Raw genomic sequence first — 14,596 nt, forward strand, 5'->3', positions numbered from 1 at the left:
TACTTGTGGATGCCAATAAAGTCAAGCAATGTATAATGAGAAGCTTGGTTATACATTGCCTTTTAAATCCATTTGTATTTTTGTTGATTATCTAACTGGAAGAAAAGCATTAATTTGTTAACAGAAATAGCATTTTGTTCTGTTAAGATGATTAGTAAATCCAATTTTATCTTCTGATGTGTTCACTGGTTGACGGTATGCTAAAATTTCACTTTAAACTCTCTCACAAAGATAAACCCCAAAGCTTAAACAGTAAATAACAGGGTTTTATTTGTCCTGTTCTTATCTACATTTTCTTCCTTTCAAATGTTAATAGCCTTAAGAATTATTTTATTCAATCTTAGCATAAGCAGTCATTCATGACCCTTTTCTAATTATGATCAATAGATTCCTGAAATGACATTGCGTGGAAAATATTCTATTCATAATTAAAGGAGGCAATTGAATCACATTTGCAGTCTTACACAGTTATATTTGTTGAATATATTTAGAATATTCTTTGAAATTAGTATTGGGTTTTAGGTCATTTTGATTTAGACTGTACAAAATTATGAATAGACCTTTTCTGATTTCAATTGACTAAAATTGCCTGTCTTCTTCCTGAAGTCACATGATAAAAGGTCTGTAATGGTAAAAGACATCCAAGAATCTTCATGTTTTCTGAGAAATAGTATGCTTACTGGCATATTTTAAATGCAGCATTTAAGGATTCTTTCCATTAAAATGAGGAAAATAGATAATTCTGAGAAAACTTTTCAGTTGAGAAAGTTGTGGAGACAGGTAGATTGGGGAATACAAGAGTAGAGATTTCAGTAGTATTCTCTAACTGTTAATCAAGTCAACAGTGCAATAAATGCACATTATTTTGGCCTGTATCTTGAAAAGTATTTCAGAGTACTCTAGAGGGAGATTGATACATCCCTCAGAAAAGCAGTGCTTAATTTGGGGAGGAGGAAATCCATATAGCATACATAGATTCACAAAAGTAAAGTCCTACATGACTAATTTGATATATTTCTATGATAAAGTCATCTGCCTATGTGTGAAGGATATAGCTTGTCTGGGTTTTACTAAGGCTGCTAATTGTGTGCGTCACAGCATCCTTCTGGACAAGTTGTCCAACTGTGGGATGAGTGTTTTTAGGGTGTGCTGTGTGATGAACTTGTTGAAGAGCAGAGCTCAAAGGTTTGTACTGAATGGGGCTACATCTGTCTGCCAATTGACCACCACTAGTGCTCCTCAGGGCTAAATTTTAGGGTCCGTTTCCTTCAATACAGGTATCAATAATGTATCAATATATTTATTAACTATCTGGATGCAGGAGCGGGATACACCATTAGCAGGTTTGCTAATGATACCAAGCTGGGAGCTGCTGTTGACTCTCTTGTGGCCAGGATGCCTTGCAGAGGGATCTAGACAGATTGGAGCATTAGGTAATGATTAATGGGATGAAATGCAATAAGAACAAATGTCATATTCTGCTCCAAGGGTGGAGTACTCTTGAGCACTGTAATAACTGGGAGAGGAATGGCTGGAGAGCAGTCTTGGAGGAAGGATCCTGGGGATGCTGCTCTGCAGCAGGCTCAGTGTGAGTCAGCAGAGTGCCCTGGAAGTCCTGAGGGAAAATCCCATCCTGGGATGGCTGAAACAGTGCCATCAGCCAGTCAAATGAAGTGATTGTCCTGCTCTATTCAGCGTTGGTGTGGCCTCACCTCGAGAGCTTTGTGGAATTCTGCACCCTACAATTTAAGAAGGATAAAAAGGTCCTTGAATGAATCCAGAGAAGGACAAAAAAGCAGGTGAAAGGGCTGGAGGCAATGTCCTAGAAGGAACAGCTAGGGATTTTAGGCTTGTGTAGCTTGGAGAAAAAGAGGTTGAGGGGCAGCCTCATCACCCTCTGCAGCTTCCTGAAGAGAAAAAGTGGAGAGGGAATTGCTGAACCCTTCTCCCCAGTGTCCTGTAACTCTCCAGTGTCCTGAACCATGCATAGCAATGGTTCAAAGTTGTGCCAAGGAAGGCTTAGACTGGACATTAGGAAGAATTTCTTTGCAGAGACTGTGGTTAAACACTGGAAAAGGCTTCCTAGAGATCAGTGCTCCAAAGCTGTCAGTGTTTAAGAGGCATTTAGACAGCACCCTTTACAACAAGCTTTAGCTTTGGTCAGCTCTGAAGTGGTCAGCAGTTGGCGTAGATGGTCACTGTAGGTCTCTTCCAGCTGAGCTATTTTGGTTTATTTTATTCCAAACACAGTGTTACCTACTGTTTCCATATCAACTAATACGGGACCACAAGACCACATAAATCATTCTTTCTTTCCTATCTTTCTGCACATGTAACAATATTAAATAATACACACGTTGATGGTATCAAACAAGGTTTAATTGAGCATTGTGAAAATTATTTCCATGTCATTCTATCACTGTGTTTACAATCAGTTTGCAAAATTGACCACATAAAAAATTCATGCTATTTATTACCTTACAAAGGAAAATAGGAGCGACTATTTTTTTCCACTGTTTTAGGCACCATTCATCTCAAAAGATGAACAGCTCAATTGTTTGCTACCAGATTTAAGGTTAGTTTTCTTGGTTTTCCCATAATTATGCTTGGTGACCTTGAGCAAATCACTCCTGCACAAATGTGTGTATCTTCACTTCCCACATGGAAACTGTGAAGAGGAATGGGTGGGAACATTGGTATATAGCAAATATCATAGGTGTATATTTAAGATCAGGAAATATTCTAGTATTATTATGGAAAGGTCATAAATTAGCATTCTCACACATTCTCAACTGCAGCCAGGGTAATCATACATCATCTTATTTTGACTCACTTTCAAGTGACTAATTTATGGGTTTACTTCTTCAGAGAAGCCTCTGAAGTTCTCTGCCTATATAAAGATGAAATAAATATTTTATTTAGATAATGGAAGTAGCTGAGTTTTCTCTGTCTCAGGCAATAGGGAGAAATCATGAAAAGTTAAGGCATCTTGTGTGATCTATAAGAGGCAAGAAAGAAAACTTAAAAAGTGCTATTCAGAAGGTGCCTGAAAGTAAAATATGATCAATAAGTGATCAGAAAGATATGTGCGGGATAAATGTCAATATTAACTACCCCAAAAGAAACTAAAATTTTCTCATGAGAAAGAAAAGATACTGTACTGACATTCTGAAATATAAATTGTAAAACTAGCATCATGTGGTGATATTTTATTGTCACCATGACTTTTAGACCAGCCAGGTGTGTCCCATCTGCTGAGCTGTATAATAAAGTGAACACATATGAAAGGGTTTATGATAGAGTTAAAAAAGAGCAACAGAAAGTAGCTCCTGGTTTGATTTTCCTCAATATCCATGTTGCACTACCAAGCTGCTAGCACAGAAGTGTTCTCCAGCACCAATTGGTTTTCCTACAGATTTAGAAATAGAGACAGAAAAGACAGAATCCCAATTTCCCCAGTAATCCCTAATATAATTTGACTTGATTTTTAGGCACAATTACTGAGAACTGAAAAAAATACTCTGGAGCTTATAGGTATTTTGGTCAGTGCTGAAACCATACTTTATCTCTAAAATAGCTGTATTTCTAATGGTTTGTCAAAGGGAAAAAAAGAGAAAGATCTTATCTTAGAAGTTAATCTAAATGATACAAGCTTTTATCAGTAAGCTGTTGTGTTGCCATTCTTTCTAGTGCTTCAGTATAACCATAGAAGTAAATTTGGCTGCTGCAGCACTTAAAAATCAATAATTATGCACTTTCCATTTCTATTGTTCACATCAACATTTTCAATGCAGCCATTTCACACACTGTGGCATCGTGAGGATGCTGGCATAAGAAAAGGAGATGGAGTTTTAGAGAAAGTCAGTGTGCCATTTCACAATGCATGGAAAAAGTCCAGAGATCTTTTGTCTAATATAAAACGTTGAACCAGTGAGCTAATAAAGGGAGGAAGTTTGAATTATGAAAAAAAGAATTATGAATCTTATTGTCAATTCTTGTAAGTATTACATGTTTAGATTCCATTTAAAAATAAATTTTCTCACTGCATCCCTGTACCTTGTTGACGAAGTTGCAAATCAGCTACTGGCAGCAAAGACAGAATTCCCTCATTGTATATCCCTTAGCATGCACTGAGGGGTAGTGCCTGAAATTAGTTCAGCATTACAAACAAGAAAGAGGGTTAAGAATATATAAAGATTGTCAAAACACAGATACTTCTGCTCTCACATCCCATCTCCAGCAGCAGCCTAAAGCTCAGAAAGGGTCATAAGAACATTCTGTTCCCAGATTCAAAGTATCTGCAGCTCAGAGAATTCCTGGGAAAAATGCAATTGCTGTGTAAGAAATAATCTTTTCACTTTTCACTTTTTGTATGGTCCTAGGGTACAAAAGAAATCAAGAGATCTAACAGCCCTCTCTTAGAAAGGAAATAGCTTTAAATACAACTAGAGCATTAAGATATGTTTTCAGTTTATAGGGATATAAGGAGTGAAACAAACATATTCCTGAGCAACTGCAGCAAGCCTTGTGAAATAGAATCTGCACATACTCATTATCATTTGCACAAGGCAAACAAAATTATACTTTATGTCTCCCTTGATGCCTGAAAGTTGCTATTGTTTTTATAAATTGTGAATTTTCTAAAATTCTCAAAATTTGCTTTTCCAGTTTATCTTATTTATGCTACTTCCTATGTGACATTTACAAATCTTTTTAATGGACAATTAATAAAGTAAAATATAAATAAAAATGTGATATGTAGACAATAAGGTAAATTTGAGATGCATTTATTTTGTTATGTGAGGAGTACAAGAAACACATAAGGAAAGGATTTTTTTAAGTCTAAAGGTGTATGTGATAATTTTTGGATATTTAAAATAATTTTTTCCCTTCTTTTTTCTAATGAAAGAAAAGTGTAATAGACATGTCACTCTGGTAGAACTGGGGATCCTGTGATACAGATATTTTTTCCACTGTGTTATGAAATAAAACACATGAGGAAAGCAAGAAACAAACCACTGACTTCCATTTCAGACTCAACTTTTTCCCAGGAAAGAATGTGAACCTCTCTCACATAGACCATGAAAATTTTAAAGTCCTTTTTCCCAAATGTAAAATATAGAACATTTTAATTAAAGTCCACCTTTTGCTTTAGAAGAGAACAGTTAGAACAACTGGAAAGGAATGACAATGGCCAACATGTCTTCTAGAAATGCGCACCCTGACTCTAGCATGTTTTCCTTGGTTCCTATAAAAAAATCAGGAATGCATAGAAACAATGCACGCAGTATTCCTATACATATCTGACATGCACTTTTTCAATGAAACTTTCTTGTATGTCTTTATGAGCAATGTTGGCCTCTCCTCTTTGCTGTTAGCCTCGTTGCTGCAGGGGTTTTTGGTGATCTCCCATATCTTCACTCACTGTCTTGGTAGAATCTCCAACAACAGACAAGGAACTTCGTCTGGTCCCAAATCCTGCGTTCACTTCCTTCCACCTCTTTATTCTGGAATGGAATTTTTAAAGAGTGTGACCACAACAGGAAACAGAAAAGTCAGTTCAAGTTTAAACAGTTGCGGCTCAAATTTCTTCTAAGAAAAATATTCCAATAGGAAACATTAGAACTTAGATGAGGAAACCTTTCTGTAGTGTACACATTGGATCCTTTTTCAGCTGATTCCTTAATAAGAAATGAAAAAGCATAAGGTTTCAGAGCAATTACTTGGAATTGTCTTTCACAGAAAGAAGCGAGCTACACTTTTGATGGCTAGGAGCCATTATTTATTGATTGGCAGTTCTGAACATCAGTCCTATTGCTATTCAAGATACATTTAAAGCACTTACTTTTAACTCATGTGTCATTTTGGCAAGAAGGGAAAGTGGAAAATAGTGTACAAGATCAAACAGGTCTCAAACTCCTCATTTGACAGAATTCTAGCCACTAGTTTGGCATAATGTCTTCATATTAAATTAATAGCAATAGGGAGATAGTACAAGCACTATAAAATTTATAATTGAAACATAACTATGATAAAAGTATGTCAGTTTTTATAAGTTTTGAGTTGATAAGTTTCATTCCTAATAACAATGTGCAGCAGAGCAAGAACATCCACTCAAGCTGGGTGCCAGAAACTGGCTATTACACTCTGGGGAATTTAGAGGACAGTGAACAGACAGTAGCCTTGCACAAAAAGGCACACATTTATCAAAATTTATGATCTTAAGTACACCCAAAGTAGCTACAGTACAAGCTGACTTGAGAAGACTTTATGTAAAAGTGAGGAAATCATGTCAGATCTGAACTGCCTCTGTATGTTACTAGTTTTTATCTCATCCATGATTAATTAATTGTGCTTTAAGCTTAGGGGCATACATCTCCAATTTCCTCCATACCATCTTGGCACTTTCATTCAAATGCTAGCAAAAGCCATGGTGCAATTACTCTGTTACTTGTCCCTTTATGTGTCTTGAACAGGTTTTCAGAAAAGAGAATTCATGAACACATTGGTTTACTCTTAATTTTTGGACCCCAATAATCTTGTGAACAAAGTCTGAATAAAATGTCAAAGAACCTGCGACTTTTTACCACTGTAATGGTACCCAGTTAATTCTTTGCAATTGTAATGCATTTGTAAATCCATTCCCTGACAGTGTGGACAGGTCAGTCATGCCACTGTGCACACACATCTAATCTAATCTGCCTACTATTTATAAAACAACAATGTTCTTAGAGAAAACAGCGTCAGATGTCAAAAGCATTTAAGCTGCCAAAGTGTAAAAGCCTTTGAGCTGGCATAGCAGTGTAATTCTTTATAGTGTCAGGGACACCATGATGCTCCTGTCTACTGATTAACATCCCCACTAATTATTCCAGATACAGACTGATTGTCAAGCCCTACATCAGTAAGAATCAATAAGCTGGCAATTTCTTCACCCTGCTGGATACACAAGACTGGGCTGCGCAGCAACTTGGTTGCTGGTATTGAATTTTACTGGAATCCTTTTGAAAGAGATGGCTGTTTCCTTTTTAATTACTTTCATTTAATGATTTCCAATAATGATTTTGCCTTATAAAAAATTCCAGATAAGTTATATGAACAACTCCTTATTAAAATACTTGTGCAAAATTACTCAGTTCTAGCCTTTCCCATTCATGTGCTAATCAAACATATATTAATATAAATTAAAAATAGAATTCCTAAAACTAGCAACTGAAAAAGTTTTAAATTAAATTTAAAGAAAAAAACCCTAAAATATATGAAAAAATATTAGGTGTAACTGATGGCTATGGACTTAAATTACTTGATTTCCTGGGAATGCACATGGTAAGCTTTCAGGACAAATCAAGTTATTTGTTTTTAAAATATTTCTTATTTAAACATTTCAGAAACAATTAGTCTGGCATTGCTAGATACAATGTAAGGTTACTGACATTATAAAATGTTAGGAGACTTTCATTATGCCTTCTATTTCATATTTAAACTAATGCAGCTGCACATATAATGAGCTGCTACCAGAACTGCTCTGTGAATATTAGAATGGCAAGTTTTAAATGTTCAGACAAAGGTACTCACACTTGCCAGAAATGACTAAAACTTAGTTAAAAAACTAGCCCTGATCTGTAATGTCTTATAAGACTTAAGAATGGCGATTGACCAGCTGATGTACAACAACGTCCTTTTGTTTCTACATTGGTTTAAACAGTCTTCCATCACCTCCAGTAAGAAGCCCTGAGATCACTTTAATGAAGGGAATTTTTGCCAGGATATAACTGGAGTAAGTCACATGTATGTCAAAAAGATTTGGCCCATTTGCTCTTCTCTGCTACATGATCTATTTCCTCTAACTACCTCTGGACTTCTGTGACTTCAATGTGTTGCATTCCATGTGATGGAAGCAATGAACAACCTATTTAAATGCTAACATTTATGAAGATTGGGCCATAAAAAATTAGGGAAACCTTTCCCTTTGGTATTCTGTATCAGCCGAATTGGAAAACACGTGGTGTCCCGGAAATGATGTCACAAGAAGTTTTGTTTTGTTTCTCAGCTGGAAGGGCACTAGGAGCCAAGAGAAATGGGAAACTTTGCTGCCAGCTGGAGCTCGTTGAGGTTCCTTGGGTCAGTAGGGAAGAAGCCAGTGGCATGAATGCTCAAGTAAGAAAAAGGACAAGAGAAAATTACCTTAAGTTGTGCTAGTGGAAATTTAGATTGGATATTAGGAAAAATTTCTTTAGTAAAAGTGTTGTCAGGCACTGAAACCAGCTGCCCAGAGAAGTAGTTGTGTCATCATCCCTGAGAGTGTTCAAAAGATGTGTAGATATGATGCTTAGGGACATAGTTTAGTGATGCTGGGTTAACTGGTAAACTTAATGATCTTGAAGGTCTTTTCCAACCGAAAGGATTCTCTAATTCTATGATTCTATGGTTGTACCATTCTGGTTGTGCAAAGCCTGGTGAGCTCTGCAGCTGTTGCTGTTCTTTAGCCATCTGTTTGGCCAGCACTGACATTGAGTCAAAACCCATCTGCATGTGAAACACTCAACTGTATTTCAAATTACTTCCAGACAGGGACTAAGACTATGGAAAGCTTAAAAATAAAAGAAATAAGCAACAGCTCTTGAAGAAAGTTTTAAAAATGGGGTATAAATTAATAAGCAAAATGATGTGCATGGGTTTCAAACTCCAGATAAATAAGCAAAACATTTTAAAGCCTTTTTCCTAACAGCAGACAAACAGAAAATTCTATCAAAGTCAGCTAACAAAATTGTGAAAAGACACAAGCGTATAAAAAGGCAGCATACCATATGTCCACCAATATCTGGTACAACAGAAATATTAAGAAAGCCATTAAGATAGTGTCCCCATTGTGCCCAGGTATACAATAACATATGGTACATTTCCTGCTTCACTGTGCATTTCCTTGCTTTTGTTGTTTAGCACCAGTATTTTAGAGCTCAATTAATATCGTTTGTGCATTCTTTTCTCCACAGAATATTTTTAAAAAGTTCACTGCTGTTTCAATTAATCTCTTTTTTAGTGAAAGTGCACAGTAAGTATTAATGGAAGGTAGGATTCTTTGCAAACCTTAAATAGATGGAAGAGCTAGATAGAAGTATTTTAAGGTAGCTACTCATGATACTTAAATTATTATTGTCATTTTATTTAATCCTCACACAATTTACTGTAATGATTCTGCAGAGAGACATTACAAGGTTGCTGTTTGTTTTAATCAAGGATGACTTCCCAAGGACAGATGTGTGCTTCTCTCAGGAGTACAGATTAGAGGCAAAATCGTAAGGGATTAGTGTAGCAGCGTGAATGAAAATACAGCAAGAAATATAAGGTGACTATATTCTGATAAATATCCACCGGTACCTGTGGAGAAGAGAGGGAAATGAAGATGTACAAAATATTTTTCTCCTTTAAGGACATTCATTCTTGAAAAACTAAAGCTTAAGGAATTTATGGATTTCCAAAAACACAATGATAGTTTTTTGTAAAACACATTGTCTCTCTTTTTGGTATTTACAGATTCCATAGGACTCTTAGATTAGCTGAATTTTGCCACGCTAGCTCAATCCTATCAAGATTCCTATTAAAATTTAGGACTCCTATGGAGACTAAAAAAATATTTCTCTTCTCAAAAGAATTCTCTTTACTATGTCATGTGCTTTTCTAAAAGGCATATATTGCATCATGATCTTGACATAGAAAGTGAAATAAGAATGAAAATGAACCCTTATCACTAAAATCTCAAATACTTGCATCAGAAACGTTTTGATCAAATAATTTAGACAAATAATTAATATCCTGGATATGTAATTTTTAAATACAAAAAGATGAGACTTCACTTAGCAATAATCAATAATAAATTTCAGTTCAGAACCACTTCCATTTGTCATTTACTCTCTCAACAGTGGTGCTATGCTAAGCTATTTTCATTGGTGGGTAAGGAAGGAAGAGATCTCTGGTATGAAACCTAATCAGAGTTCAGAAAGGAAAACTCTATGCTAGCATCTACTGGTATAAACTAAACTACAATTTTAGACATTTATTTATGAATAAAATAATTAATATTCTGAGTGGAATTACAAGTTAGTGCCCAAATTATAGAACTTGGATTTATGTCAGCTTCTGCTTTAATTAAAATGTATTTGCCATTTAGCATTAGGGGACTGTAAAAGATCATGAGTGAACATATGGATATTGAATTAGGTTTCATATTTTATACTGCAGAAATTACTCAAACCCACTGTAAACTCACCCACTATGCCATTCCAATCTCTAAAAATACTACATGTGCTCTCAAACAGCATGACTTTTTCTTTAAATGTTAAAGGTTGTGTTTCCTTTGAGATCCACCAGAGCACAAGCTATCTTTTTCTTTATTTATCATTAAATTATTTTTACTTACTGAACCCATGATAAATTATGATTTTATTTTCCTTTCAAGAAAATTTTTGTGTTTTCTTATTTAATTATAACCCCTTTTTACTTCAAAATTTATGTCAGAATAAATTTCCCAAGTACATTTCTGGGTACAGTGTATTATTACAATAGGTATCACTGGAATTCACTATACAATCACATGTAATGTTTTCCCTAGAAAACATGACAAAATGAATATTTTAATCAAAGTTTTCCTACTAAACAAGACCTTTTGCTTCTGTATCACAGTAACTGTGCTGAAATTTTGAATTCACTACCCACTGTAAGAACTTTCACAATGGCAGAAGATACATACAAGTCAGTGGATACTTAATAGGAAAGGACTCCTTTGAACAGTCTTTCATAACCTTTGTTAACTGTGGTTTTCCAAAAGAATAATTTCCATTTATAACATAATTATTTTGCTGTTCTGACATATGATTCTGACATATAATAAGAATTAAAATGACCTTTAAAATAAAAGCTCTCCTTTTCTTAAGTTGTTAATTCTCAGATATTCAGATATTTTTCTCATAGTAGCTTTGCATAATAACATCTGTCTTCATTTATAACATTTTAGAATATGACCATGGCAGGCTATGGGATGTCCAAATAAGACAACTTTCCCTTTCAACTACATGATAGAAGAAAAATTCAATCCATTCTCCCCAAGAAAATGGACACAAGAAGTAAAATTTTCACCTTTAGGGGAATGATAGTAATAGGGGAGTAATGGCCTTTCTATCTTTGGTTTCTAGAATACTTTGAACCTCCTGGAATGAAGCAGAATACCAATATCATCTGCTTTTACAGTGAAAGTATCCAGAATAGAATACATTTTTCAAAATTTGTCTGAAGATTTTTTTTTCTCTTATGTACATCTCCATTTATCACTCATGTAATTTTGCCAATAAATATTTAATTCCTTGCATATTACAATAAGATATCAGAAAATTTCCTTATGTTTGAAAAGAAAGCATGTCTCAGCATTTTTGCTCTTGCTAAGCATACATTTAGGCTAAATACAAACTGATTTTTCCATTTTTCTCATTATTCAAAGCTTTACATTCGTATTGCAAGCACTCAAAAATTAAGTACATTTGAAAGTAAAAATTGAAAAGAGATTTCAGGAATATTGAAGGATGCAGATAGGACATAGGACTTATAAGTAGACACAAGAAGTCACACTTGTATAACATGTTTCAATATTTCTTTTAAATGCTTTATATATTTCTTTCTTTTTTAAAATGTCTTTTGATTTTGAACACAGGAATAGCTCTTCTAGTTCTACAAAGAAGAAGATATAAATAATATATACATTCCTTTCTGTTTTAAGTGTGATTTGTATATAATGTTTTCTCTGAGCAATTTTTTCTTAAGAATTGAAAAAAAAGGCTAAGAAAGTGCACTTGGCACAAGCCCTTTTCTAGTTCCTTTGTTAATACATTAAAATTCACTTGCCACAAAATCTTCACCTACATAATCTCCAGACCAATAAAAATCACGATATTTTCCCTTCCCAGCAATTACATGGTTGCCAGCTTCAATTTCCTTTCTTTTACCCTTTCAGAGTTCTCAACTTTTAACAGTTGCTCAGCATGCATCTTCATTGCTTTCCTCTTACTTCTTCCAGGTATGAAAGATACAACTCTATGAAGCAGACATTAACTTTCCTCCCCATGTCCAATATTCACTTGCTATTTTCCATCCAAATATGACATGAAACTAAATTAAGTAATTTCAGAATTATATTGGGCAGGTTCTTTGTACTTTTCACAATGAAAAAAACTACAGTGTGCTAAGATTTAGATTCAAAATCAAGTTCTCCTCAAAAAAAGGAAAAAAAAAATCCATGTACATTCAAGAAAAGAAATAATTTAACTCCTGAAAAAATTGCTTAGTATATTGTGGTATCATTCAATATTATGCCTCCTAGTTATAGTCATTGAATGAAAATTATATGAGAGTTCTGGGAAGCACTAGAGAGTTATGCTATAGACCATGTTCTGCCTTGGATCATTGCCCAAAACACTGCTCATCTCTGACAGTATTAAATTCTGGTATCTCTTGAACCTGCTGGAGTGGGAACAAATACTGTGCACAACTGCTGTGCTGTGATTATGAGCTTTGCAACAGGGAAGGCATTTCTTTCAAAACTTGCAAAGCTAGAGATAGAAAGGGAATGTGTGCATTACAATTAGTCATTCTGCTCCCTTCCATTCCTCACAGCTTCACATTCTGACATGATAGCAGCTACTATCTCACCAGCTGTTAAAGATAGCATGCAGCTGGAAAATCATACAGCTGGAAGTTGGAACCTCAGCTTTCAAGTATCACAAAGCACTAATCTCCAGTTCTGTGCCTAGTAAGGTTTTGACTGCTGAAATCATGTGGGAGTTGAAGTGAAAAGCAACAAATGGTGATGGTAATCTGATGACATGAAGGTTTTGTTATCTTAGGACCTACCATGTCTGATAAAAAATGTACAAGGGCTCTCAGGACCAGTAAAATTATCTTATGTATGCAAGCAACAGGGGAAAAGCCTCTGATGCCAAAATGGCAGTAAAGCTGACAAAGACAAAAGCAGTGAAAGAGTAAAGCAGTTAAAGATTAGGAAAAACACAAATAGATAAGATATATATCATGCTTATTTTTTTCCCTTGTCAATTTTTCACAATGGTGTTTTATCTATTTACCAACGTGTTAGGAAAACAAATTGATATTTGCCAAATACTATTCATACGTCTGGTAAAAATTAACAGCACTGCTTTTCTAAGTTTGGGGGGTTTTTTGGTAAGAAAAGTTGCCTGAAAATTTCCATATCTCAATTATATTATTGATGCACCTAATTCACCATGCATTTCAGGATAAGTTGACCTTACCTACACACTCCTTTGAAAAGTCCAATTTTGGTGTCTCTGGATTACAACATTGCTGGGACAAAATTACTAATGAAATGACTGCATTTCTACCACTATTTTTTCTGGTAGTTCTCTAGCATCCAGAACCATTGCATCGGGAATGTCTGAGGAGATGTTCCAACTTTGTACTTTCAGGATTCCCTTACTGTCCTGTTGCCCAGCAACTCAGATAACCAATTCTGGATCCAGACAATGCACTTATTGTCCTCAGTACACTTGGAAATGGTTTCCAGGTTTAGCTGTTACCTTTTCAGGGGCTGAGGTGAGACTGACTGTCCTATGGTTTCCTGTCTCCCCCTTCTGCACCTTTCTGTGCAAAAGGCTGCGCAAACGCTGCCTTGTTATCCTTGCCCTCACCCAGGCTCCAGTGACCCCTGTTTCTCACCTTTGGCCCACCACTGTGCCATGCTCAGCCCATCCCCTGCCTTCATGATTCTGTAAATCTCATTCATGCCCCTCTCAGCTCGCTGCCTATGAGTGGAACAGTCCAAGACTCTTTTCTTGCAAAGCACCCAATACTCTCACATGCCCCATTCAGCAGCTGGAGCACACACAGTGCTGGTTTATTGCACAGTTTTGCTTTAAAGCTAAAAAAAACCCCTAAACATTACATGAAGATGGAATACTGGTAGCTCTAATTGTGTGTAATTGAGTTTAATTTCACATCCTCTACGATTTTATTTATAACTTCTAATGATAGAAAGGGTTTTATATCTTGAACGTTCTTTCTTTCAATTGCAATACAGAAAATTTGTAATTTTTTCCTTTTTTTTTCATAGATTAATTTACTTACTGTTCCATTTTTCTATTTGCTGCTTTGCAGTTCCTTGTTTTTTCAGATCTCTAAATTTTCTGCTAATTCCAGATTAAATTTTTCAAACAATTCTTTAGATGCCTGTAAATTGCTACTTCTCAAAAATATATATAATAAATAAAAAATATTGTAGTTGTATTTATGTCATTAAAATCAATAGAATATTGGACCAAAATGCTATGAAGCTCTTCTCTGACTAGAAACTGAATCCATCTTTCTGCTATGTTTTTAAACAGGCATAGCTTATTTAATGTATTTTCTTTATTTCCTGAAAATTCTGAATCACAGCAGGGGACTTAGAGTGACCATCACTTTACTGGGTTCTGAAATATCCAAAAACAGTTTGAAAATATTGTCTTCTTGGTAGATTTTCTTAGATTTTAAGAATTTTTACAGCATTTTATAGAAGATACAGAAGATCCATAGAATA

At 35.1% G+C, this 14,596-nt stretch overlaps 1 protein-coding gene across 1 annotated transcript in view; it reads right to left on the reverse strand.

Annotated features, from left to right (window-relative positions):
- Positions 1–5,302: 5,302 nt before the first annotated feature.
- The window catches only part of CCDC102B (coiled-coil domain containing 102B), a 122,619-nt gene continuing 113,325 nt past the window's right edge, over positions 5,303–14,596 (reverse strand). Inside the window, exon 5 of the mRNA XM_064703471.1 lies at positions 5,303–5,507. Coding sequence (XP_064559541.1) covers positions 5,418–5,507 — 90 coding nt within the window. The 3' untranslated portion in view covers positions 5,303–5,417. The remainder of the gene's footprint in view (positions 5,508–14,596) is intronic.

Source organism: Zonotrichia leucophrys, chromosome 2 (genome assembly GCF_028769735.1).
Source record: "Zonotrichia leucophrys gambelii isolate GWCS_2022_RI chromosome 2, RI_Zleu_2.0, whole genome shotgun sequence".
Classification (NCBI taxonomy): domain Eukaryota; kingdom Metazoa; phylum Chordata; class Aves; order Passeriformes; family Passerellidae; genus Zonotrichia; species Zonotrichia leucophrys.